We start from the raw sequence: 26,294 nt of genomic DNA, 5'->3' as shown, positions 1-26,294 counted from the left end.
AATTACCTTGTAATCCCAATGCTAAAAGGCTGACACAATCATTTGTTGTACCATTTCAGGAGTAAGAACTTGTCTTGAAGATGAGTTATCATTAGTGGAACCATTTATCCCAGCTTGAAAAGCATTGATCCTACGATTTTGAGGGCGCATGGGACACTCTTTGATAATGTGTCCTTGTTGTTTACAATAATTACAGAACTTCTTGCTACAATTGCTAGCAATATGACCATATTCCTTGCAACTGTAGCATTGAGTTCTACTCATATCCCTGCCCTTTCCTTTACCTTGAGCAGCAAATGCAACATTGACATCATTTTCTTTCTCGAAAGCATTTTGTGTGACAAGACGTTGCTCTTCACAAAGTAATTCCTAAAGCAAACATCCAAAGAGGGAGATGGGTCACGATTCATCAAGTTAGAGCGAACACTCTCCAAGTCGGAGAGTAATTTCATCAAAAATTGGTCTCGCTTGCTTTTCTCATGAACTGCCTGAATCACTGATAGAGATTCAGTAGGTATTTTGGCATAGACAATATCTGTAAATTCATCCCATAAGTTCTGAAATCCAGAAAAATAATCCTAAACAGAAAGACCTCCTTGAGAGTAATTAACAATTTCATACTCTAACTGAAAGCGTCTTGCGCTATTATCTTGGTTGTAAACCTTTTGTAAGTAATCCCACATGGCCTTAGTTGTCTTGTATGGCCTGAGATTAAGAACAATAAGAGGGTCAATTGACCCTAGAATCCATGTCATCACCCGAGCATCTTTAATCTTCCATTCACCTAGCTTTGTTGCATCAGTAGGAGCAGGATCGCTTCCATCTATATGGCCCCATAGTTCTTTGCCGGTGACAAACAACTGAAACTGAAACTCCCAAGAAGAATAATTTTTTTCTAGTAAAACGAACACTTAAGGATTCAAAGTGATGTGAATTCATGCTTCTGAATAGCTATGAAAACTACAAAGACTCAAGAAAGCGACTAGAATGACCAAGAACAAAATTCCCAGGTGGTTGGACTGATTGTCGATGAACAATCATCCAAAAACCAAAAACCAAAAACCAAGATTTTCAAAAAAATTTAGAAGGAACGATAGATGACTTTATGAAACAAGACAGCCAAGAGAAGGTTCTAATACTATGTCAATTTTATGTTGAATACCTCTCAAAGCGAGAGTCTTTCCATTATATAGAGAAAATAAAGATTACACATCCCTAAAGATCCGCCATTCTTATCCCTAAAGATCAGCTATTCTATCTCTACAAATTTGTTATTCAATCCCTCTAAATATTTCTTGCTATCCCTCCAAATCAGCTATGCTATCACAATATTTATTCCTTTGATTTTACAACAAATGTATATGATCATGCTAATTTATATCACCATATAATTACATTAATATATACAATCATTTAGTTGTCCATCATGCTAACACCTCTTAAAAGAATTGAAAAGAGAAATACAGGAAACTCAAAAATAGACATTGCGGTCCTAAAACAACTAACTAATACTCCTCCTTGCATTAAGAGCTGCAAATTCCAAGTTGTTGCCTTAGGAACTCGAACTTGCTGACAAGAAGGGATTTTGTAAATACATCGGATAGCTGATGTTCAGATTTGCAATAAAAAAGAATCACTTCTCATTTTTTCTGCACATCCCTCAAAAAAAAATATCTTGATGTTGAAGTGTTTAGTCTTCCCATAGAACACCAGATTATGCAAAATAATTATTGCAGCTTGATTATCAGCATGAACCTCAGTATTAACTTTTTGCTCCATATGCAAATTAGAAAATATTTTTCTCAGTCATAAGGTTTGATTTACTATTGTAGTTGTTGCAATGAATCCAGCCTCTACCGTGGGTTGCGCCACAGTTTCCTGCTTTTTAGAACACCAAGAAAAAATGCATGATCCCAGACTAAAACAATATCCTGATGTACTTTTCATGTCGTCAATTGATCCAACCTTATCACTATATGAGAATCCATACAACTTGAAATTCTCACACTTCGGGAATTTGACACCATATTCAATAGTACCTTTAAGGTATCTTATAATTCTTTTTGCTGCTCGCAAATGCATTTCAGTAGCACAATGCATAAATCTAGATAAAAGACTTACAACAAATAAAATATTTGGCCTTGTAGCAGTGAGATACATCAAACATCCAATCAAGCTTCTGAAATGTTCCATCCCATTTGCTTAACTTCTCCTTTAGATTAATTGGTGTGCTTGTTGCCTTGCAATTTTCCATGTGAAATTTCTTAAGTATCTCTCTTGCATGGTTCTTGTGGCAGATAAATTTCATCACGACCTTCCTTGATTTCCATTCCCTGAAAGTATGGCATTAGCCCTAAGTCAGTCATCTCAAAGACTTGCATCATTTCCTTTTTAAATTCTTTAACCAGCCGCACATTGTTTCCTGTCACCAAGAGATCATCAACATAAAGGGAAATAATGAGAAGATCAGTTCATTTATGTTTGACATAAAAAGTAACTTCAAATACACTTCGTACAAACCCCAAACTCAACAAGTGAGTATCAATTCTGCTATACCAAGCTCTTGGATCTTGTTTTAAGCCATAAAGAGTCTTTTTAAGCAGACACTTTTTCTTCTTTTCCTTGCTCAAAGAAACCCTCGGGCTGCTCTACATAGATTTCTTCTAGTAGTACACCATTTAAAAAAGCAGATTTCACATCTAGCTGGAACACTTTCCAGCCCTTTTGTGCTGCTATTGCTAGCAATAATCTAATGGTATTCAATCGGGCTATTGGAGCAAATGTGTCTGAGTAATCAACACCAAATATTTGGGCATATCCCTTGACAACAAGTCTAGCCTTGTATTTATCGATAGAACCATCAGAATTGAGCTTGGTTCTAAACACCCATTTTACTCTAATGACCTTCCTATCTTTTGGTCGGTCAACTAACTCCCAAGTTTTGTTTTTCTTGATCATTAGCATCTCCTACTCCATGGAGTTTCTCCAATTTTTATCTTGAAGTGCTTCCTCGTGCCATGTAGGCTCACAAACTGCCACATTACTTTGTTGGTAGATGTCAGAGAGTAGTCTTGTATATCTAATTGAAAGATCATCAACTAACTCATTTTGCGAGTGATCAGATGCCTGCTCCTCTAAAGCTTGGATTGAAAGTTGGTTGTGCTTCCGATCACATTTCTCTTCCTCAAAAAAGTACACATCTCTACTGACAATCTTCTTTTCTTTTTGTGGATTATAAACTTTGTAGGCTTTGAAGGATGAGCTATAACCCACAAACATTCCAGGAAGTGCCTTCTTGTCAAGTTTGTCTCCTCTAACCTGTGGCACATGAAAGAAACAAACACAACCAAATACTTTAATGAAGCTTAGTGATGGTTTGATTCCATTCCAACTCTCGAATGGAGTTTTATCCAGCAATGCTTTAGTAGGAAGCCGATTTTGGAGAAATATTATTGTATTAGCTGCCTTAGCCCAAAAACTTTTTGGCAACTCTTTTTCATGCAACATGCACCACGTCATATCCATTATATATATGTTCCTCCTTTCACCAACTCCATTTTGTTGCCGAGTATATGGAGCAGTAAGCTGATGAGTAATACCCACTTCCTCACAAAATTTGTTAAATTTTTCAGAATTATACTATTTTTCATTGTCAGCAACCACTTTGACTTTCCACCATCTTCTTGAACTTCGAGAAAATCCATGCCACTTCTGATTATATTTCATAAAATACATCCAGCATAATCTTATATAATCATCAATAAATATGACTTCCTGCAACCTTTGAGAAGTCCGCCATGATGCTTTAGGAAATGACTTCCTTTTTTGCTTACCATTTTGACATGCTTGAAAACTTGGTAAGTGATCAACTAGAGTTGGTAGTCCTCTTGTCATATCTTCCTTCATCAGCAACAATAATGTTTGTAGATGACAATGACCAAGTCTCTTGTGCCAGATTTATGTTACACTTACCTTCGTGGAAAAAGCTAGTTGCTCCTTCTTTGTTTGATCAAAAGAAAAACTCCGTCCTCTCATCTTTACCCTGAAAATTTCATTTCCAGTAGTGTCACTAATTTGTCAGTGATAATCTTTGAATAAAACTGTGAATTTTTTTTCCATCAAATGTCCTACACTAAGAAAATTTTGATCAATTTCAGGAACATAAAGAACTTCTGAAATTTTCTTTGTGCCTGTGCTTGTCTTGATAACAATAGTTCCAATTCCTTTGAAAGGAAGGTGATCTCCGTTTCCTATCCTAACCTTGGAAATTTCAGTAGGCTTCAACTCCTCGAATGGACTCTCGTCATGAGTCATGTGGTTCGTGCACCCACTATCAATTAACCAAGAATCTGTTGAGCACTTACTTGAAAAGCATGTTGCAACAAAAAGATGATCCTCTTCTTCTTAATCAACAACTTGAGCATTTCCTTCCTATTGTGGGGCCTTATTCTTGCAAATCACTGCTTCGTGTCCAAGCTGATTGCATTTCCTGCAGGTCTCCTCCAACACTTGAATGGTGGATGGCCTTTTCTTCCACAGTGGTGACAAGGGGGATAACTTTTCTTCGAGCTTCCTCCCTTACTTTTGTTGTTGGCTGATGTTTCTCCTTCACAAAATGCTTGATTTTTTTTTCTTCTTCTTAATTTTGTTAACATGATGCTTACTGACAAAAACCACTTCTGTTGTAACCTCCTATCTCATGAGTCTTCTTTGCTCTTGAGCTTTCAGGGAATTGAGGAACTTTATCAAACTAATTTTTGATAAATCCTTAGTATTTTCTAAGGTCGTAATTGTTGTTTTATACCTTTCAGGAACTTTTACAAGAATCTTCTCAACAATTCTTGATTCTGAAAATTTAGAGCCGAGTAGCTTCACTTTATTTGCAATATTAGAAGTCTATCTGAATACTCATTCACTGTTTCAGATTCCTTCATTTTTTGCAATTCAAACTCCCTAATTAAGTTTAAAACTTGGATACCTTTTATTCTCTCATCTCCAAAATAATCTTCCTTGAGATAATCCCATATTTATTTAGCAGTTTTCTGAGACATTATTCGCGTGAAAACTTTTGACGATACAACAACAAATAGGCATGCCTTGGCCTTCAATTTCTTTGTCTTCTTTTCTTTGTGTGCTTTAATCTGAGCAATGGTAGGATTATTTGGTAAGGCTGGGATATCATAATACTCTTCCACAACTTCCCAGAGATCCAAAGCATCCAAGTACGTCTCCATTCGTACTGCCCAAATTTGATAATTATCTCCATCAAATATCGGCAGAGTAATTGGTAAGAAACTTGCTTCATCATCCATGGCTTCTCCAACTCGATCATAGAACCCTTAAGATGAAAGCTCTGGTACCAATAGTGAGTTTATAATAAGAAAATGGCAAATAACACAATGAAGGCAGTGCTTAGTCTGCAACAGAAAAGAAGGCAGGAGAATAGAAGGAACATAAAGTGAAGAAGAAGACTAGAAAAGCTTATGTAGAGAGTTAAATTAATTCTGTAGAAAAACAAATCCATAAACATAAAGGAAAGAAACTGAAATAGGTCATGGTTCTACTTTTAAGTCATGGTAACTACCTCCTAAAGTAACTAAAAAGTGAAATACAGGAAACTCAAAAATAGACACTACAGTCCTAAAACAACTAACTAATAATACCTATCCTTTTGTTTTTTTTTCCTGATTCTAGTTTTAGTTCTGTACTGAGATATCTTTATGCTAATCCTAAATTGTTGAACTTCACAAACAATACTTTGAATAATGCCCATGATTTGAATGAGAACCACTCAATTGTTGTCACATATAATACTGTTAATACCAACTTACAACACATTGAGACCTCACTTGATGAAACAATTCCATCAGATAGCCCAGAAATATCTAATTCCCCACATACCACCATTTCTACCCCTTCTAGTTCACAACACCAACCTCCTGCACCTAGAAGAACAAGTAGGACACACGTTGTACCAAAATACCCCAATGAATATACCTACAATCTTCCCAACCTGCAAGCTGAGTCATCACTTTACCATCCTCCTAATATCACCAATGACCAACATGTTTCACTCACCAGTTTTGACACTGAGAGTCAACAGCTAGTAAGAAACATGACTCATGATAGTGAGCCAAACTCATATGAGAAGGCAACCATGAGCTCTGCTTGGCAATCAACAATGACACCTGAATTTGAGGCTTTCATGCTAGTAATACCTGGAGTTTAGTTCATTTACCTGCAGACAAGAGGGAAATTGGATGCAAGCGGGTTTACAAAATTAAACATAAGGCTGATGGAACAGTGGAGAGAATCAAAGTTAGACTTGTAGTCAAGGGATACACTCAACAATCTAGTATTGATTACACTGAGACATTCTCCCCGGTAGTCAAAATGACTATTGTTAGGGCTCTGATCAGTTTAGCTATTAAGAAAGGTTGGGATCTGTATCAGTTGGATGTGAATAATGCATTCCTGCATGGAAATTTTAATGAAGAAGTAAACATGAACCTTCCATAGGGACTCCAAGTGAATGAAAAGGGACTTGTTTGCAAGCTCAATGAGTCCTTGTATGGGTTAAATTAAGGCAGTAGGCAATGGTATGAGAATTTAACAAAGGCATTGTATTCAAGCGGATACTCACACTCTACCAGTGATTACTCATTGTTCTACATAAAGGATAAATCAACCATAATTTTTGTAGCAGTGTATGTTGATAAAATAATCTTGACATGAACTGATCTAGATGAAATCACATCCCTGAAGTACTTTTTACATGACCAATTCAAAATTAAAGACCTAGGAAAGCTTCATTACGTCCTGGGATTGGAGATTCTCTACAAGCAGAATGGGGTACTCATCACATAGAAGAAGTTTACCACAGATCTAATCAAAGAATTTGATTGCTTACACTATAGTCCAACTACTTCTCCTCTTGATGTTGTGGTAAAATATAAGTCTCATGAAGGAACCCTGCTAACTGATCCAACATACTATAGGAAATTAGTGGGAAAGTTAAATTTCCTTACAAATGTTATATTGTACATTGCATTTAGCATACAACATCTCAGTCAGTTCTTCCAAACACCAAGAGAACTTCACTTGAAGGTTGCTTTCCATGTATTGAGGTATCTGAAGAACAATCCCACACTGGAGATTTATCTAACTAAAGATCCTAACTATGTCGTCACTGCTTATTGTGACTCTGACTGGGCTGCATGTCCCGATTCCAGAAGATTTGTAAGTGGATACATAGTGCTTATGGGGAATCACCCTGCAAGTTGGAAATCAAAGAAACAAATCACTGTCTCACTCTCCTCAGCAGAGGCAGAATACAGATCAGTAAGAAAAGTGGTTGGAGAGTTAGTTTGGCTTGAACGATCGCTTTGTGAATTAGGTAACGCACTTTCCCTACCTATCTCAGTCTTTTGTGACTGTCAAGCAGCCATTCATATTGCAAAGAATCTTGTATTCCATGAAAGAACCAAGCATATAAAGGTTGATTGTCATTTTTTCGAGAAAAACTACATGAAGGACTTGTGACTCTTCACCACATCCTCACTGATGAACAACTAGCTGATATTTTAACCAAAAGCCTCATTGGGCCAAAGCACTCAGCTATTTTGCACAACTTGTTTGGAATCATCTCCCTTCCAACTTGAGAGGGTGTGTGTGTGTGTGTGTGTTGAGATTAGTTAAACTTTAGCTTTCAATTAATTTTATGCTTTTTGTAATAAAGAAATTAGTTCGCTCATTGGTTGAAAGGAAGTTAGTTAGAGTTTGTTAGGAAATCAGCTGCGTCTCAGCTGTCATGTTGATTAGAAGATATTTTCATTTTTGTACATACATGTATAAATACCGGAAAGAAGTGGAATAGAATTTAATTTTTCATTTGCCCAAATCAATCTCTCAATCATCTCTTTCATACTCTCTCTCTCTCTCTTGCTCCATCAATGGAGTTTTTCAGTTGCTAGTCATCTATGAATAACATTTACATTGTGGATAGAAAGAAAATAGGGACACAAGTACTATAGCTTTGGATTGTGAGGAATCATGATGATAAAGAGGTTTGGATTCAGGTTGTTATTTTTCTTGGATAAATCTAAGTAGTGCTTGGAGAAAACTAGCTTAAAGATATGCTTTCAGTAGCTAAAGTTGCTTCTCTTAGTCTAGAGAGTGTATAGACCTGTGGTAATATCTAAGGGTTCGGGAGAATAATGGTTTAGAATATCTTGGGTTTTAATCTTCCTAGGAAGGAACTATCAGATTGGGCTGGGGTGAAGGACATTTGTGTGAGCAACTTATCTAAGACTGTTTGCAAATCTTTGAGAGATCCTTTTGGCCTCAATCACTTCAGCTCAATCATAGGGTCAACAAACACCTCTCCAAACCTCTCTGAGACAGATATCAAGTATTCATCACAACTAGGATGAGGAATAGGTCCTTTATTTCCCATATAAGTCTAATGTCAAGCAATGACATCAACATTAGAATGAATGGCCACTATTTTAGCCCTCTATGTATAAGGCACCTCTTCATAAGAGAAGAATTTCTCAATTTTATACAGCCAGGTGACCAGTTCATTTCTATTAAATATTGACAAACAAAGAAAATATATAACAAGGCTAAGTTGTTTTCTTTATTGAAATAATGATTGTCGTATAAATACATGAATTCATAAATTTAAAAGCTAAAGAAAAGGAGTAAAATAAGCTAACATTATCTCCATTAACTAAAGACGAAGATATAGCAACTGATTAATCAGATTCTGCTCAACACTGTAGCCTTATTTATTTGAACATAATTCTACTTTTATGTTGTATATTGATATAATAGTAGGTGGAACTAATCTCTAGCTTTAATTTTGAGGCACTACTTTCAACAATCCTCCTTGACTCAGGAGCAGCAATACCAAGTTTTTTTTCTAAGAAACTCATATCTTGCACTAGGTTGAGCCTTAGTTAAAATATCAGCATTCTGAAAATCATTTTCGCAGTGCTCTAAGTGTATGTCTCCATTCTTTTGCATCTCCCTCAAGAAATAAAATTTGATCTTGAAATATTTTGTGTTTCCGTGTGAAACATGATTATTTGCAATTGAAATTGTAGCTTGATCATCAACAGAGCTTTCAGTGCTCTTCTTTTGCACCATGTACAAATCTAGCAGCTTCTGAATCAAAAGGGCTTGATTCATAGTTGATGCAACTACAATGTACTCTGCCTCAGCACTAGATTGAGCCACAATATCTTGCTTCTTGGAACACCAAGAAAATATTTCAGAACCAAAGCCAAAATTGTAACCTGAGGTGCTTCTCATATCATATGAGTTACCAGCCCATTCACTATGAGAAAATCCAAGAAACTGAAAATCTAACGTTTTTTTGAACATTATGCCAAAATTCGCAGCACATTTAACATATTTAATCACACGTTTAGTTGCTTGAAAATGAACTTTACTAGCACAATGCATATATCTTGAAAGTAAACTCACCACATAAAGAATATCTAGTCTCGTTGCAGTCAAGTACATTAGGCAACCTATCAGGCTCCTATAAAGTCCTTCATCAACCTTTTCATCTCTATCTTCTTTTGCAAAGCTTCCCCTTTTGATTTATAGTTGTTGTAGATTTACATTCTTACATTTTGAACTTTAAGAGAATTTCTTTAGCGTATTACTGCTATCATATGAAGATCTCATGTCCTTTTTGCTGAATTTCCATTCCAAGAAAGTAGAACATTTCACCAAGCTTTGATACCAATTTGTAGGAGATAATACAGATATTGACAAAGAAAGAAAAGAACATATAACAAGGTTAAGTAGTTTCCTTTATTGAAATAATTGTGGGGTTCATCCCTTGTTTTATTAGTCAACTTTTGTTGTTGAATAAATGATTCGTGTTAAAAAGTAATAGTGGCAGCAAATGTTGAATTGAATGATTGACAACAAATATTGAATGGATGGTACAATTTGCAGTTGCCTTTTTTTGATGGACTCAAATAGTTGGAAATTTCTCTATAAATAGAGCCCCCTTCTCTTTTATAAATATACACCAAAAACATAGCGAGAAAAATATATATATAGAGAGAGCTGTGAGGTTTTCATAGACTATATAAGAAAGTAACATGTGAAGAAAAATAGAGTGTGAGCGATGTTGACACCAAATTTTTCCCTCCTATCTTCTAATTTATTCGATTGAGCTTCTAAATTGCTAATAAGCTAAATACTTTATAATTCACTATTATTTTTCATTTATCACTATTGTTATCGTAATGATCTATATTATTACTTTAACTTTTATTATTTTTATGATTATCATCTTTTTATTATCATTTTTACTATTTTAGAATTATATTTTTATCATTAATATTACTATTATTACTTTATTGTCGTCTTCTTTTAAATAGATTGTCATTACATTATTTCAAGTTTCTTACTTACTAAACCTTTTACATCATATATATATATATATATATATATATATATATATATTGAGTTAGATATTAAATTAGAAGCTCAAATGAATTAATTTAGAGAAGAAAAAGGCCCCAAAATATTTCAGCCAATTTGGTTATTCAAAATGAGCAGCCCATAAGTAAAATCTACATCCCAACCTAAACCTATTTTTGTTTCACTGATCAGCAGCTTTAATTTAGCCTCCCTTCTCTTGTCTCTATCATTTCTTCTTCCAGAAAAACTCCAAGCGGTCTTTGACCATGAAAAAAATTGTCACTCCATTTTGGTGCAACTTCACCTTTCTCTTAAAGTATGCCGCTCCCCCTCATTCTCATCTCTCTTCTTCAATTTGGTCAACACAAAGGCCAAATAACTTTTCGATTTTGATTATTTGGGCAGAATTTTCAGTATTCAAACGGCTCATTTTGTGAGTCCAAGATCGACCCGTGACTTGCCCCCTCTGTGGATTTTTGAATTTCAAAAACAAGAGCTTTGCCTTACCATTCTCCTAGCTCCTATATATACAACCTTATCTCTTCATAAAAAAAGAAGGTTAAAAAACTCACAATAACACAAAAAGCAAGAAGTTACAGTGGCTTAGCATCTAACACTTTCATACAAGTTTAGCCTTCGCAAAGATTGTTCATCTTTGCTCGTTTTCTTGTGAAATAGTGAGTTTGGGATTCTAGATCGACAACACCCTTAGTTCTCTGCTTCACAAGAGGTAAATCCGATCCTCCTCTGCCTATTGTTTAATTTAAGTTTATGAAACATGATCGTGCTATAGATATTTTACTCTAGGTGTTCTTTTACCTCTAAATGAAATGGGAATAGTTTTCTTTCTTCTGATGGAATTTTAGTTCATACATTGATTACTTTAGTTAGATCATATGTTGAGAGTGATTCTTGTCAGGAATGCTGGTCATTATGGATAATATGTCTTAACCCATGTTTACATGTTTTGTACTTTTTTTTTAATCGTCAAAATCTGTTATTATTATTTTGCTGTTATGAAGTTGATCTGTTGATAACTTTCTGTTGGAAAATGGCTATGTAAGGTGTTTGTTAACTGTAATAACTGATCTAACTCATGGTTATGATAAGGATACTTCCCCTTAAGGTCTGGAAGCTGTTATTTGTGAAACATGTTTGTTAAATCTCTCATTTTCTTAGATTTTAAGGCTCTGTAATAAGTTTAAGGAGTATGCAGTAGTATCCTTATCCCACACCTGATATACTTTATCCAAACTAGTTAATTAGTTTGAATATTTACTTTATGTTGTCATCTTTGTTTTGGCTAAATTATGGTTTGAATGTGATTATATATAATCTTCAGAAAGTCGTAGTAATTTAATGAAGGTTCCCTCATCTTTTCGTATCATAATAATGCGTCTTTAGGGTACTATAGTAATTTACCTTTGTTAAATTGATTATAGAAATAAAAAACTTCGTTTCCAGCTCGACATTTCTTTAAAATAGATTTTGAAGTAGTAACTGGTTTGATACATCTTCAAATACATTTTGTTTTGGATTGTACAAATTTGTTTTGTTTCATATTATCGAAAGCATAATGTTGTGCACCATTGTCTGCTTACTTTACTGTATACATTATTAGGAATTAAATCACTTTTGTCTAATTTTTCATCTCCTCTTCTTTTCACATGTACACTTTGGGAGCATGAATAGAGTGTTCATAAACACTTTTGCTTGTTACAAGTGTCTTGTTTTGAGACTCGATACCCGCCGGTAGATCTAGAACTCGTGTCTATCTTCCTTCAAGTCTTTCGATCTCTTTCAAATGCATACGAACAAAGGATAAAAGAAGGAGAGGGAAGAGCTGTGGACATTTTCTTACTTTTGTGATGCTTAATTATTTTTACATGCATTACCTATCTTGTCTTTTTAACTAGAATTAATTTTTTTGATTTATTTGTGAACATGAGCATTTACGTGCAGTAACTAGAATTGAACCTTAGTATTGGTTTTGGGTAGTACTTTTCTTGAGAAGTAGTTATTAAAAATAGCTTTTTGGAGTATATAATCTTGGGAAAAAGGACAAATCTACTGTCGAACTTTTGAAAATGGTCAATACATACTTTTCGGACATCAGAGTCATTGCCATCCAATAATCAGTGCACATTTGCCCTTCTCACTAACGGAAGAATAATTAGGGACACGTGGCGCAATACTACGGCTCAAACCGGCTTGATAAATTAATTAACCCAAAATTCAAATATCCACCCAACGACCTGTTTAACCCACCTGATACACCCATTACTCACACTAATACTAACCTATCTAAAAATCTAAACAGATCTTTTTGTGAAACCCGCCGTCGTCGTGAAGCCAAAGAAGGCACTGGCACCGGTTGGGAAGAAGGTTGTTACCGCATAGCTAAAAGCAACAACTCCGAAGAAGAAGGCCAAATCTGCAGTAGCAGCAACACTAGCAAAGAAAGCGAAGAAGACGGTGACTGCTTCGGCTAAAGCAAAGCGGTGAAGAAATCTGCAGTTGCTAAAGTGAAGAAAACTCCGGCGAAGAAAGTTGGGAAGAAGCCGAAAACTATTAAGTCTCCGACAAAGAAGTGAAGAAATGAAGAAATTAATCTGAATTGGGTGTTTGTATCTTTAAATTACTTTTACATTTCACTAGTGATGATATCAAATCCACCATTTTTCTTCATGGGTTTTTCATTTTTCTTCTTCCCCTTCCGTTTGCAGATTTTACTCGTTCTCCATAGATTCCATTGTTAGGGTTTGTTTGTTTTAGAAGTATGACTTGTGCTCTATCATTTTCATTGAATAGTTACAGATTTGGATGAAGAAATGATGAATTAAGCCAAAATTTTAGGTGCTTTTTCTTTAGGAATTTAGAGAGTTTATTTGTGGGTAAATTGGGTTATGAACGGGTTTTGAAATTTGGGTTAAAAAATTGGTCAATCCGGGTCGTGATGTAGGATTACGCCATGTGTACACAATGAGTGTTCTGTTAGTGGGAGGGGCAAATGTGCACCGATTATTGAACGACAAGGGCTCTGATGTTCGAAAAGTATGACGAATGGTATTGACATACCATTTTCGAAAGTTTGGGAGTATATTTGTCCTTTTTCCCTATAATCTTTTCTCACCTCATATTTTGGAACGGTTTTTTTATTATAAATTTATATGTGGTAGTTCCTTCCACTAACTTTGAAGTTTTGTTAGTTTATCTTAACCAAAAAAAAAGAGTTTTGCAAAATAGCTTCTTTTCTTTAAACAAGAATCATATTAGTTTTCAAAACTTTTTTTTCAATTCACTTTTACAAGTTAGATTTCACGCAAAGTATTTTTCCAAATATTGAATATTATTATTATTATTATTTAAAAAAAGTAAATACTTAGCATTTCAACTTGATTATCACCTCTTTGGTGCCCCTTTATACTTAGCCTAATTAATTAATTTAAGTTTGATCGGTTAACCATTGTTAATGGATCTTAAAGGATGCCTAANAAAAAAGTAAATACTTAGCATTTCAACTTGATTATCACCTCTTTGGTGCCCCTTTATACTTAGCCTAATTAATTAATTTAAGTTTGGTCGGTTAACCATTGTTAATGGATCTTAAAGGATGGCTAACCTCTTCCCTTTAGATTAGTTGAACCCTTACCTAGAATCTCATGTTTAGTAGACCTTAAAATGAAGTTAACTTTAGACAATGACTTTAATCAGTTTAGGTGCCCTAATGAATTAGGTGACGGCTTCTTAAGTTAGTTAATAATTTAGAAATCACCAAAACGTTGTACACTATTTGACCCAGTTAAAATGGGGTATAACAAGCGATATTTTAGTAAAATGGTAAACAAAAAGAGTGTTATTCCTTTTGAGTGTGTTGTCTTCACTTTGAGTATGATACATGTGACTATACAATGTAAAAATTCATTACTATAGTGATATCAGTTACTTCTCTTGGCCCGTGGTTTTTTCCTTATTTAGAAGGGTTTTCATGTAAAATTATTGGTGTCATTGTTTTCCCATTTTATTTCAATTATTTTGACCATATATAATTTTGTGTTAGTCCGCATTTTCTCTATCAGAACATTGGTTTGCAATAGCTATATTTTTTGGGGAAAATGATGGAAGCCAACACAAGTAGAATGCTTACTTTGAATGACGTTAATTATGTCATTTGGAAGGAAAAATGAAAGATCTTCTTAGTGTTAAGAATTTTTATCAACCGATCTTTACCACTATAAAGTTTGAAAATAAAACAGATGAAGAGTGGAATCTGTTGCACAAACAAAATTATGGATTTATTAGGCAATGAATTGACGATAATGTGTTTAACCATAATTTTGGGGAGACACATGCTCAAATCCAATGAGAGCATCTTGAGAGTTTGTTTGCTCGGAAGACTGGCAACAACAAATATTCTTGATAAAACAATTGTTAAGTCTAAAATATCTTGATGGTTCTCTAAGACAAATCACCTGAATAATTTTTAGGGGGGATTATGAATCAGTTATTTGCTATGGGCATCAAATTTGATGAAGAAATTCAAGGCTTGCTTCTACTTGGTTCCCTATCAGACTCTTGGGAAACATTTAGAAATCTATTATCAAATTTTGCTCTGATGGTGTGATCATTATGGATTTTACCAAGAGTAGTGTCTTGAACAAAGAAATAAGAAGAAAATCTCAAGGTTCTTCTTCGTCAGCTATCCTGGAACTAGAGAACATAACAGAAGCAAATCTAGAGGCAGACTTAAGGATATTAAGTTCTATCATGGTGGCATGAAAGTGCACACAAAGAAGTTTTGTCAGAAGTTGAAGAGGGAGAACAAAGATAAAGAGGAAAATAAAGAAGAATGAGGGACAACATTCATATAATCGATGATGAGTGATGTCGTATCTGATTTTACTGGTAAAGGTTATCAATCGCACACCTTGAGTTCAACCATCATATATTATTAGCTAGCATTACGTTGCTCCAGTAGCTTGTACATTTTTAGGAGCTTTGCTTGCTAAATATTTAAATCCTCCAATAACTTAATGAGCTATGAAGCTTGGTTGGAACCAACAACACTCATGGCCTTATTTTTTGTCATGAAGATTTGTTTTTGAGTCAATGCTCTGATACCAAATAATATCAAATTATTGGATCGAATTCAAAAGAGGAACAATGAAGGAAACAAGAGAGAAAAGAGAAGGAATTTAGAGAAAGAAGATTTCAATTATCATTCAAATTATATGATTTGCAATGAATACAATGTCTCTTATACTAACCTAGTAACCTAGTCACGTGTTACATTGCTGGAAATCAGAATTATAAACAAATGAAATGAAATAATCAAACAGAAAACCTGGCTAACTACCAAACTATTTTCCCCACTAGAATTGTGTCCTTTCCTTCTAGTCAATTTGCACTATTTGCCAGAATTAGTTGTTTCAGTTATACATCAAATATACTAATTTCAAATGAACCTAATAGCATAATATGTACTCTATCCGATATATATATATATATATATATATATATATATATATATATAATTTTTTAAAAATATTACAGATATTAGAATCGCAATTTCTAGGCTATATTAGTATAAATAAAAATGTTATTAAAAGAGGGTGTCTTATCTAATGATATTATATTAAAGACTACTTATTATATATATTTAATCATAAAAAGCTTCACGTAACATTCATTAATCATCTTAAAAGGACTCTTAATTCCTCTAGTGATGACTTGTCAAATGATAAATAACGTAAATATTAATATTTAATAGAGGGTGTATATGATTTAATCAAACTAATGCATTTATGTTAAATTCTTATATAAATTAATATCAAGAATGCGCCTAATTCTCACAAGTCATTGAATAAAATAATAGAGGATAACTACAAAGTAAGGTATGTAGAATTTTCTTCTGCATTCAAATCAGAGTCATTTAATCATTTTTGTATATTCTTTTTGGTACTATTACATACTATATATCACATGTTTGAACCTAATAACATAAAATTTTAATCATTACTTTAAATACCAAATCAAGTTTTGTTGTCAAAATTTTGCAGGTTCATGGATTGTCTAATCATTTCACATACAATAAAGAAGTCATTTGAGTAGATTGACTGTTCATATATTTCAAATTGTATTTTTTTTTGTTAAAAAGTTTGTGATACTCATTACAATGTGATTTGATATAACTCATACATTATTAAAAGTAGGATGAACCTTTCAAAGAAAATTTTGCATTTGTAATCCAGGTCAAAGTCTTGGTTAAGAGAGCTGTTAGGTGTTGACAAATGACAACAATGGGCACATTAAAGAAATGTTTATTCAGAGAGGTGTTTTCTTACTTGATTCACCTCTTTCCATTGACTTTGATTTGGATTTGGATTTGGATTTAGCTCTTTAATGATATGAAGAAAGTGTACTTTGAAAGATCATATAATTGTTATCATGTTATTCTTATATGACCTTACAAGTTTTTTCCTCCTAATCTTATTCACCTGCACCATTCCATTATGTTACAGTCATTCGTTTGAAGGCGAGAGTGTAAATTGTGAAGATGCTTATAACTGTGGAAGCATACATGGTGTTAAGTACCCGTTCTGGGGAGGTGGTTCGCGATCAAGTTTATGTGGTAACCATGATTTATATCTACAGTGCCAAGATAATCAGACAACTTTGTCTGTTCTTTACGTCTATGGAAAACTCATTGGCTATAGACCTTCTGAATTTCATGTACTGTCAATTAACCAGTCCTCACTCAAGATGAGAATGGTTCATGATAATCACTGGAAAAATGTTTGTCCAGAATCTTCTTCACTCTACAGTCTCTACAAGTACAACACCACCTTAATCAATGGTCTCAGGTACGTAGTAGCTCGGGGTATTACCGTATATGAATATGTATGATAACAAAAGTACAAATATAGTTAGATATATTTATTTTTCAAACGGCCTCACACTATTTTAATTGTCACTGCAGCTACGTCGCAGGGACTAGATTTATAAACATACACTATGGCTGCAGTTCTGTGGTCCTGTCCAGTGTACAGGTGCAGAGCAATATTAGTTGTTTTATAAATGGAACAATCAACACTGGTGTGTTCTTTAGCGATGAATTTGTTACAAATGTCCTAGGATGTTCCTTCAGCATACTGGTACCTCTTGTTTCCACTGCTTATAACAAATTGTGGGACGCAACTCTTACGCTGCAAGAGGCTGTGGATGAGGGGTTTGAAGTGGATTATAGTGATGCGTCATATGGGACTCAAGCAAACACTAATAAGATTCATTTAGCAACAGGTATGCTCATTTTTAATAAAACAATTTGTAGCTTAGCTACATGAAGTTCCACTAATTCCTCTTGTAATGGAGTATAATTTAGGAATATCAATTGCTGGAATTGGGATGTTAATCTGCTTAGGAATATGGTACACACAATATAGAGAATCATTCTGCAAGTGCATACGATTAATTAACGGCAAAACAGAAGATCAGAGTCTAGAGGCCTTACTTAAGCAATATGGATCTCTGGCACCAAGGAGATACAGCTAGGAAATCAAGAAAATGACACATGGATTCAAAGATAAGCTTGGTGAAGGAGGTTATGGAGGGGTCTACAAAGGTGAACTTTCTGATGGCCGTGGAGTTGCAGTGAAGATTTTAAAAGCATCTAAAGGTGATGGTGAAGAATTTATCAATGAAGTTGCAAGCATCAGCCAGACTTCGCATGTCAATGTCGTGTCTCTTTTAGGATACTGTCTTGATGGGAGCAAAAGAGCTCTAATTTATGACTTCATGCCAAATGGATCCTTAGAGAAATACATATACGGTGATGGTTCTCTCTTGGGACTGAACAAATTGTATCAAATTGCAGTTGGAATTGCTAAAGGATTGGAGTATCTTCACCGTGGATGCAATACAAGAATTTTGCACTTTGACATAAAGCCTCATAACATACTCCTTGATGAAGAATTCTGTCCTAAGATATCAGATTTTGGTTTGGCAAAACTATGCACCAGAAAAGAAAGCATTGTTTCCATGTTAGGAGCACGAGGGACGATTGGTTATATTGCTCCCGAAGTAATCAGTAGGAGTTTTGGAGGAGTGTCACACAAGTCTGATGTCTATAGTTATGGAATGATGGTTCTAGAAATGGTCGGAGGAAGAAAGAATGTCAAGGAAGAAGTGAGCCATACAAGTGAGATATATTTTCCTAACTGGGCATATCAGCACGTTCAGCTAGACGATGACCTGAAGCTACATGGGATTATAGACATAGAAGAAGAAGAAACTGCTAGAAAGATGATATTAGTTGGTCTGTGGTGCATCCAAACTGATCCAGCACAAAGGCCATCAATGAGTAAGGTTATTGACATGCTAGAGGGAAGCCTCGTCTTAGAAATCCCACCAAAACCTTTATTATGTACTCCTTATTGTTCAGGAAGACATTCTTTGAACACACAGGCAATGCCACTGAACGCCTCCATAATTTCTCCATCCAGTTCATCACTTTGTTCTACTGAAGAATTAGCAACTTTCATAGGCACAGCTGCCAAAGACAGAACTTTCTAGAAGTAATAAACTTGAATTTGTGTCTTTAATTTTTGAATTTGATTGGAATAATTCACCGTGAAGGATAGTATTTCAGTGTATTGTACTTAGTTGAACCTAAGGAAATGTATATGATTTATGAAGACTTGTCTTTAAATCTCTTCAGAATTTGAACTGCTTCTCCATCAAGAATAGACACTTATCTTATTATATATATAATTTGGAGGGTTTCATTTGAATATTTAGAACAGGCTCTCAATTCTTGTGTGCCACAAAAGCACAAAACAAGGTTGTATAGAGAATGAGTTAAATGAGCTGCTCTACTTCTTCAGTGTATCAGATCAACAGTGGTCTCAGACTTCTCACCTCATCACATGGAAAAAAAAAGGAAGATAGCATTCAGATGTACTCTTGAGCTATGTTGTGCGGACTCTTCAAAAATGTTGATGCACACGTATCAGATCCTTCAAAAATACACTTAGGATCCGAAACGCACTCGTCAATATTATTGAAGAGTCCGAGCAGCATAGCTCTTGATGAAAGAGCATTGTGCTGGAAAGCAACTCGTGGTTAAAGAAAATTAAAAATAAATCAGTACAAAGGATTGAGCATGTAGAATCTGGATTCTAAAAAGAAAACTCTCTGTCTTGCTTAAGAGCACTGAACTTCTATGTTACATTCGAAATCAGTCAGTTGTCATACTACACTATACGGATAATGTACTCTTGAAACTAATCCTATTCTTCCATTGCTACGCACAATATCAAACATGTACTGCTACAAAAATAAATCAGCAGATCAAAGATCAAAAAGATAAAAGAAGACTTGAGAAGTTCAAATCGAATCATTAAACGTGCTGCACTGACATATGTACATCCTCTTTAACAGAGAAAACCAAGGTAAAAGTGTATGTAATTCAGGTTTTGGAAACCAACATGGAAGGCGTTCAAGTGCACCGCTTTAGAGAACCAAATGCTAGGTACTGCCATTGGGTGTTGTTGAACTGCTACTCCATTTTGCAGTAACCGAATCAGGTGAAACTAATGATGTGTTATTCTTCGACAAGCCTGCATCATCGTCATCAGGATGACCCTTGTCTGTTTTCCCAGTTTTATTCATTCTCTGAATTCTCAGCAAAGCCTCCACAACTTCCTGCATAGATGGCCTCATATCCCCATCATTCTGTAGACATTGGAATGCTAACTCTGCCATTGCAGTTATCATTGACCTTATTTTATCATCAGTGTCAAACCCGATTTTTGAATCCACCAACTCATGTAATGCATTGCTCTGAATCTTGTTGATGGCCATATTTGACAAATTAATTTCATGTTGGTGCCTACAGATATCAACAGCAGGCAGTGATGATATAAGCTCAATCAATACTACTCCGAAACTATAAACATCACTTTTGTCAGTGAGCTGATAGCACTCGTGGTACTCAGGATCAACATATCCAGGAGTACCCTGTGGAGCTGTTGAGACATGAGTAAGATGAGTTGGGAAAAGCCGAGACAAGCCAAAATCTGCTACTTTAACACAGAAATTGTTGTCCAGAAGGATATTATTAGTTTTTACATCTCGGTGGATGACATCTGAAGCATGGAGATAGGCAAGTGCATTAGCTGTTTCTATGGCAATTTTCATTCGTGTATTCCATGAAGGTGATCCACGCCGTGAATCTCCACCGTGTAGATGATCAGCAACTGTGCCATTTGGAATGTATTCATAAACAAGTAGAAGCTCACGGGAATGGCGAGATGTGCATCCGTAAAGAGTGACAAGGTTTGGATGATGCAACCGTGTTAGGATATCAATTTCATTCATGAATTGCTCTACTCTCTTGCAGTTGTTTTCATACAAACGTTTAACAGCAACGACACGTCCATCTCGAAGTTTACCTATAAGCATATCATATTCAACCAAATGTTTAATGAATCAATCAGGTGTGTGAGTTGAGTGACACATTATCAATAAGAATTTCAATTTTAGATCAGTTTACTTACCTTTATATACTGTGCCATATCCACCATCTCCAAGCTCTTTCTTGGAATCAAAATTGCTAGTGGCTTCTTCCAGTTCATTGTAGTCAAAAAGGTGAACTCCCATAGCTATATTAGCCTTTTCAGGATCCTTCATGGAGGAAGGATAGGAAAGAATACTTCTGGTGATCAACGACGAACCAGCATAACTTTTTTTGTTCTGTCTACGACAATAGACAAAGAAAATTACACCTGCCATCAAAGCGGTAAATGCAGCTGTACCAAAGCCTGCAAGAAGAAATGTGTATTGGAATTTCAGTATTCTTGAGAAAAAGAGGATAATAAGACAAATCAAGGTGAACATATTCAAAGGACAATCACCTATGCCAATCTTTAATCCGATTTTGTTTCTTCCTGAAATGAAAACATGACAGGTGATCAACTGATACCGAACAATTGTAATGTATCACAGTAAAGCATAACTAATCAGCTGCTATCACCTCAATCGGAAACGCTATTCCCTTAACATGATCAATAAATGGATATAGTTTCTAGATTTACCATGTAAGCATGTTTTCGGTTGGGTTTGGTCTTTGCAAATGCACAGAAATTCATTACTTTGAGCACCACAACGCCCTCCACTATTCTGGCAATCTCTACAATTACTCCCATCCCACTGTAGAAAGAATCCCTTTTGTAATACTTGTGTGTAATTCATTTTTAGCAATCTATCTATGGAATCAGTCTCAACAAGGGCATAAACAGGATCCTGACACGATTCGACTGAATAGTTATAGTGCTCCAGAAGCTCAGTATGAAAAACCGCGAAAGAATGGTGAGTGGCATTACGGGCACAATTGACATCATATGTCTCCCTTTCATAAGGGAGAGTGCAGTCATAGAAGAAAAAGAGATCTGCAGTGTTAGGCCCCAAAGAAAATGGAGTACCCCTTGTGCTAAAATTATGTCTTGGTACTGGACATTTGTTTTCTTCATCAAACACGTCTGCTTTCGCTAGCAGAATCGAGTAGTTTGTGTAATATACTTCCTTAATGATAAACTCCTCTCCAGAAATATGAACAAATGGTTTATGTTTGTTGCAAGTGACATTATAAGTTGGTAAGCCACAGTAGGATGGTTGTTTCTCAGGAATCCAAAAGGGGTATGATATGTTCACTCCATCACCACAATTCTGCGTAACGCAAGCACTAGAATTGAGGTAAATAGAAAGAGTGTCATCTGTTAAGGTGAAGAAAAGAATCGCGACTACAAGAACAGAAACAGATTTCTTTACCATGAATAGGCTTTGAAGATTCATATGATGTCTAAAACAAGAAGAAAAGACAAAGGGAGAATTTGTATATAGAGGAAAGGTTTGTTATCATAGTTGTATACAATTTGTGTAATTCATTCCAAACAATTGTTTATATATTCATTTATAAGTTAAAATAATTGAGAGTTTGACAAAGTTGCCAAAGGAAAGTAAAGACAAGTTAAGTTCCAAAACTTGAAGCAACTATAAAGAAAAAGTGGTTGTCATTTTGTACATTTTATCATTGACTTGACTCCTAGTCCTCCAATAGAATGATCCAATTTGAGTTGTCGTTACACTGCATTTTTGTCAAGTCTTTAAGGCCAAGTAATCCATCCATTGTGATGGTGTGGTACATATTCCTCAAATTAAAGTTGATTAATCAGAATGATCATTTTCATTTTTCGGTAGGTGGAATTTCTCGGCACGAACATAGACTAATCTTAGTGGAGTCCTTTTAGTCATATATCAATTACATTGGTTGGGTCGGCTATACGAATCATTATATTCATTCCACTCCATTTTATCTAATTTATCCTTTTAAGTCACGTATGTTACGTACTAAATGAAGTGGATGAAAGCTTGAATCTTGACAAGCAAAACATACCAAAAATACATTTATGTTATAAACGAAAACTTATTTTTATTACTACCAAGAATAGAAAAGCCCGAGTCGTGAAGTCAGCTTAAAATATGATGGAAAATACAGAAATTCAGGTGTGAAAAGTAGAATATAATTGCATTATGTAAAAGCAAGAAACTAAAAAACAAAAATAAGACGCAAGTCTTATTGTAAGATGACGTCAAAGCCAACTACTACCTTTTAAGTAAGTCAAGTTATAGTGTGAAGATAATATTTTTCATGGATCTTGAAAATTAAAACAAGCTGATAATTTATTTACCGACTAATGTTTGGTAATAAATAAAAACAATATTATTATATATCAAAAGTATTTATATGTAATTTAACAGAACACCAAAGAGTTGGAAGGGGTGGGGAAAGGGGCCTCAGGGTAGGATGTTCGAGGAATAGGAGTTAGGGGAGTTTCGGTAAGTGGGGAGAATACAACAAACATAGAATATCACTTATGAAACTTATTTTTCCCTATACTTTCATTAATAAAATCACTTTCCTCATTTTTCGAGAGAATATTTTCTAAAAATTTTGTCCAAGAAACATGAAAAAATAATTTTTTTTTAAATTCTCCTTACCAAACACACCCTATAGGTTTAAAAAAAAAAAATTGGTACAAGGAAAAGGGGAGTTTGGAAATTTGAGATTTGAGCAATGTGGGGATAAAGTGATTGAGTTTAGATTGAGTGTAGGACCAATTTGGTTTCTAAGTTGGAGTTGGTTGAACCGAAAGTGAAGAAATGAAGGGGTTATTATATTTAGTCACAATGTTCACATTTCCTTTTAAAAACTCACTACCTAATGGAAATACCGATGCCAACCCCAACCGAAATTGAAGAGTTAATATTTCAAAAGGTCATTCAATTATAAAAAAATTATATAGTAATGTTGTATTAAATTTTATTTTGTATTAATAAAATTATTGATTTTTATCTTTTAAAATCACTCAATAAAAGTTACCTTTGAAAAAATTTCACATAGCAAAATAAATTATTTTATATGTCATATAAATATGCACCTCATGAGGAAAAAAAATTAAAGAAAATTAGTGCAAGTACACCCACCAACATGGCTAATCTATAGTCGAGAAGTAATGGACAAAATAATAATGAAGAGAATCTTTTCTCCAAGTATTAATACCTCTTATTTGATTTAAATGCATCCATTATGTTTTACCATATGTTAAGTCTGCACGGATTCCATGGCTTTATCCTTAAGTTTCTCCATTGATTCCTCCATTTTTTTTCTTCAATGGCTTTCTCGTGCTTAGCTATTTTGGCTTTAGGATTCATATATATTAACAATAAGAAAACTCATTCAAATCCCATGATTAGAGATTGTAATTCTAGGATATTTTATCGCACTAATATTTAGTTGTTGTCTTTTATATGTATGTTGCCTAGAATGGCATCTGTCTAAAATAAAATTTTAGATTTTCTCTTTGTTGTATATAAATATGTATATAGTAGGACAAATTAGATCACCGAAAATCACAAAGTTTGAAGTTGGCTTATTGATTCAATGATCCTCCATCTGATGCAAAGATTCAATCGTTGGCAACAACTAGTGGTACAAAACCGAACCAAACCACAAATCGAGAAAAAAACTCGACTAGTGATTGGTTTGACTTGGTTTGGTATTGGAAAAAAAAACCCGACTATATTGGGTTGGTTTGGTTTTAACTAAAAAAAAACAACCCGAGACCAAACCAATCCGACATTAAATATATAATTTTAAAATTTTATTTTATACATAAAAATATTTACTTTGATATACTTTTTAAATATTTCTTATACTTTTTCATAGTTTTTATCTTTTAATATATTATTTTAAGTTTGAAACTTAGAATTCTGAATGGTTCAATAAAGATTATAGTCTACAGAATTTGGTAATTATAATAAAGCTTAAATCAAAATCAAATTAATACTAATGCAAAAAGAAAATCAATTCAACACTAAGAATGACAATAATATTGAATATTTGTTCTTCGGTTTTACATTGTTTTAGACAATTCAAATACATAATCTAATTTTAATTTCCTTTAATAATTAGTCATGTAACTAATACTTATTAAACTTATTTTAGCATGATTTAGTACTGTTAAATTATGATCATTTTCATTATGACTTGTTAATTTGCAATATTTGTTTTACGCGATTTCATTATTATTATTATTTTATTGAATATTTTAGTGTCATTACTCATATCATATTGTATGTTATTTTCTTAAGAAACACCTTAGATAGTTGTATTTTGGTAGGACAAAAGAAATATTTGAAGTACAAGTAAATTATATGTTTGTATGAATACTTTACCGAAAAAAAAGGAAAAATCCAAAAATTCGAAAAAAGCCGAGGTTGAAAAACCCAAATTTTATTAGTTTGGTTTGGTTTATAGATTTAAAAATCCGACACAAATGGTTTGATTTGATATTTGAAAAATCCGAACCAATCCGGTCATGTACACCCCTAGCAACTACTAGGGAGATATAGGTAGTTACTTCAAAAAATTTCTATGATGAATCGGATGAGACTCGTTTATATGAACTAAATCAGCAATCTTTCACCACCAAGAAAAATAGTCGATATTCGTCTACCTATTATAAATGTAACATGTCAGAAGTTCTAAGTCCAAATCAGATAATGAGAAGTTGAGAAAAATTTAAGTCTACAGAGATTTTGAGATTTATGAGCAGCATCTACAAACTATAGATGGAACCACAGACTGTAGATGACGTTCGTAGACCAACTTCAGAAGAAAAAATTTTGAACTGAGATTTTAGACCCAAACCATGGGTCGTAATTTCTTTTACGGATCGTGAATTGGTTCGTAAGATCAAAGTCCTGAAATATGGATATTAGCCTAAGTTTTATGAATAGGTTCTACAACTTGTAAAAGGGGCTACGGGTCGTAGATGCACCCCATAAATGAAACTGTAGAACCCGATATTATTGCCTAACTTCCACGGACGTGATCTACCGTAAATGAAACCACGGGCCATAGATGGTCTCATGGAAGCTGATGAACTCAGTTTTGTTAGGGTCATGTTGGTCTTTTTTCACTCTTTTAATCCTTAAACTATGTCATTATAGTCTATCTTACGTGAGATTAAAGAAAACTCAGTCGACCAAAGCCTCTCCTCTCACACATAACTCCTAGAATCTAAAATTAGTACGTTCAAGGTTACTCTTAAGCAAGAACTAAGATTCTTCATCGTCAAGCCTCAGTTCAAGATTCAAGATGGTTTCTTCTCTCCAGGTATGTGAGATCTTTTTATATTCATAAATAGGTATCCTTTCACCCATTGAGTTTCAAAGAAAATCTAATTTTGCCATTCATGATTTCTAAACCAGTTAGGATTTTATGAAAA

The 26,294-nt window shown here is 34.3% G+C and overlaps 3 protein-coding genes across 4 annotated transcripts in view; 2 read left to right on the top strand and 1 right to left on the bottom strand.

Annotated features, from left to right (window-relative positions):
- LOC125863104 (PR5-like receptor kinase) overlaps nt 1–19,107 on the top strand; it is a 31,868-nt gene extending 12,761 nt beyond the window's left edge. The window contains exons 3-4 of one of the 2 annotated variants that reach the window (XM_049543245.1): nt 17,496–17,745; nt 17,828–19,107. In XM_049543245.1, coding sequence (XP_049399202.1) covers nt 18,010–19,017 — 1,008 coding nt within the window. In that variant the 5' untranslated portion in view covers nt 17,496–17,745; nt 17,828–18,009 and the 3' untranslated portion in view covers nt 19,018–19,107. Of the gene's footprint in view, nt 1–17,446; nt 17,746–17,827 lie in introns of those variants that run through there. The other variant, XM_049543246.1, reaches the window with a different exon arrangement.
- LOC125861319 (uncharacterized) lies at nt 14,254–17,997 on the top strand. The gene is made up of 4 exons (XM_049541240.1): nt 14,254–14,258; nt 16,968–17,309; nt 17,426–17,745; nt 17,828–17,997. Exons 1-4 carry the CDS (start codon nt 14,254–14,256, stop codon nt 17,995–17,997), a joined length of 837 nt encoding a protein of 278 aa, XP_049397197.1.
- A 690-nt stretch (nt 19,108–19,797) lies between the features above and the next one.
- LOC125862825 (LEAF RUST 10 DISEASE-RESISTANCE LOCUS RECEPTOR-LIKE PROTEIN KINASE-like 1.2) lies at nt 19,798–22,399 on the bottom strand. The gene is made up of 4 exons (XM_049542941.1): nt 21,540–22,399; nt 21,360–21,392; nt 21,003–21,266; nt 19,798–20,897 (listed from the first exon to the last, which is right to left on the bottom strand). The coding sequence occupies exons 1-4, from the start codon at nt 22,294–22,296 to the stop codon at nt 19,972–19,974; spliced, it is 1,980 nt and encodes a 659-aa protein (XP_049398898.1). The 5' UTR covers nt 22,297–22,399; the 3' UTR covers nt 19,798–19,971.
- Between the last annotated feature and the right edge of the window lie 3,895 nt (nt 22,400–26,294).

The sequence above is a fragment of the Solanum stenotomum genome, chromosome 4 (assembly GCF_019186545.1).
Source record: "Solanum stenotomum isolate F172 chromosome 4, ASM1918654v1, whole genome shotgun sequence".
In the NCBI taxonomy this organism is placed as follows: Eukaryota; Viridiplantae; Streptophyta; class Magnoliopsida; order Solanales; family Solanaceae; genus Solanum; species Solanum stenotomum.
This window is presented reverse-complemented; position numbering and strand designations above follow the sequence as displayed.

Excerpts from the sequence above, each read along its gene's own strand:
- LOC125861319 (XM_049541240.1), top strand. Across the intron at positions 17,310-17,425 it reads ACCTTAATCAATGGTCTCAG|CTACGTCGCAGGGACTAGAT; the intron begins GTACGTAGTAGC and ends TTGTCACTGCAG. Across the intron at positions 17,746-17,827 it reads TAAGATTCATTTAGCAACAG|GAATATCAATTGCTGGAATT; the intron begins GTATGCTCATTT and ends AGTATAATTTAG.
- LOC125862825 (XM_049542941.1), bottom strand. The coding sequence starts at position 22,296 with ATGAATCTTCAAAGCCTATTCATGGTAAAGAAATCTGTTTCTGTTCTT. Across the intron at positions 21,267-21,359 it reads CGGATTAAAGATTGGCATAG|GCTTTGGTACAGCTGCATTT; the intron begins GTGATTGTCCTT and ends TTCTTCTTGCAG. Across the intron at positions 20,898-21,002 it reads ATATGGCACAGTATATAAAG|GTAAACTTCGAGATGGACGT; the intron begins GTAAGTAAACTG and ends ATATGCTTATAG.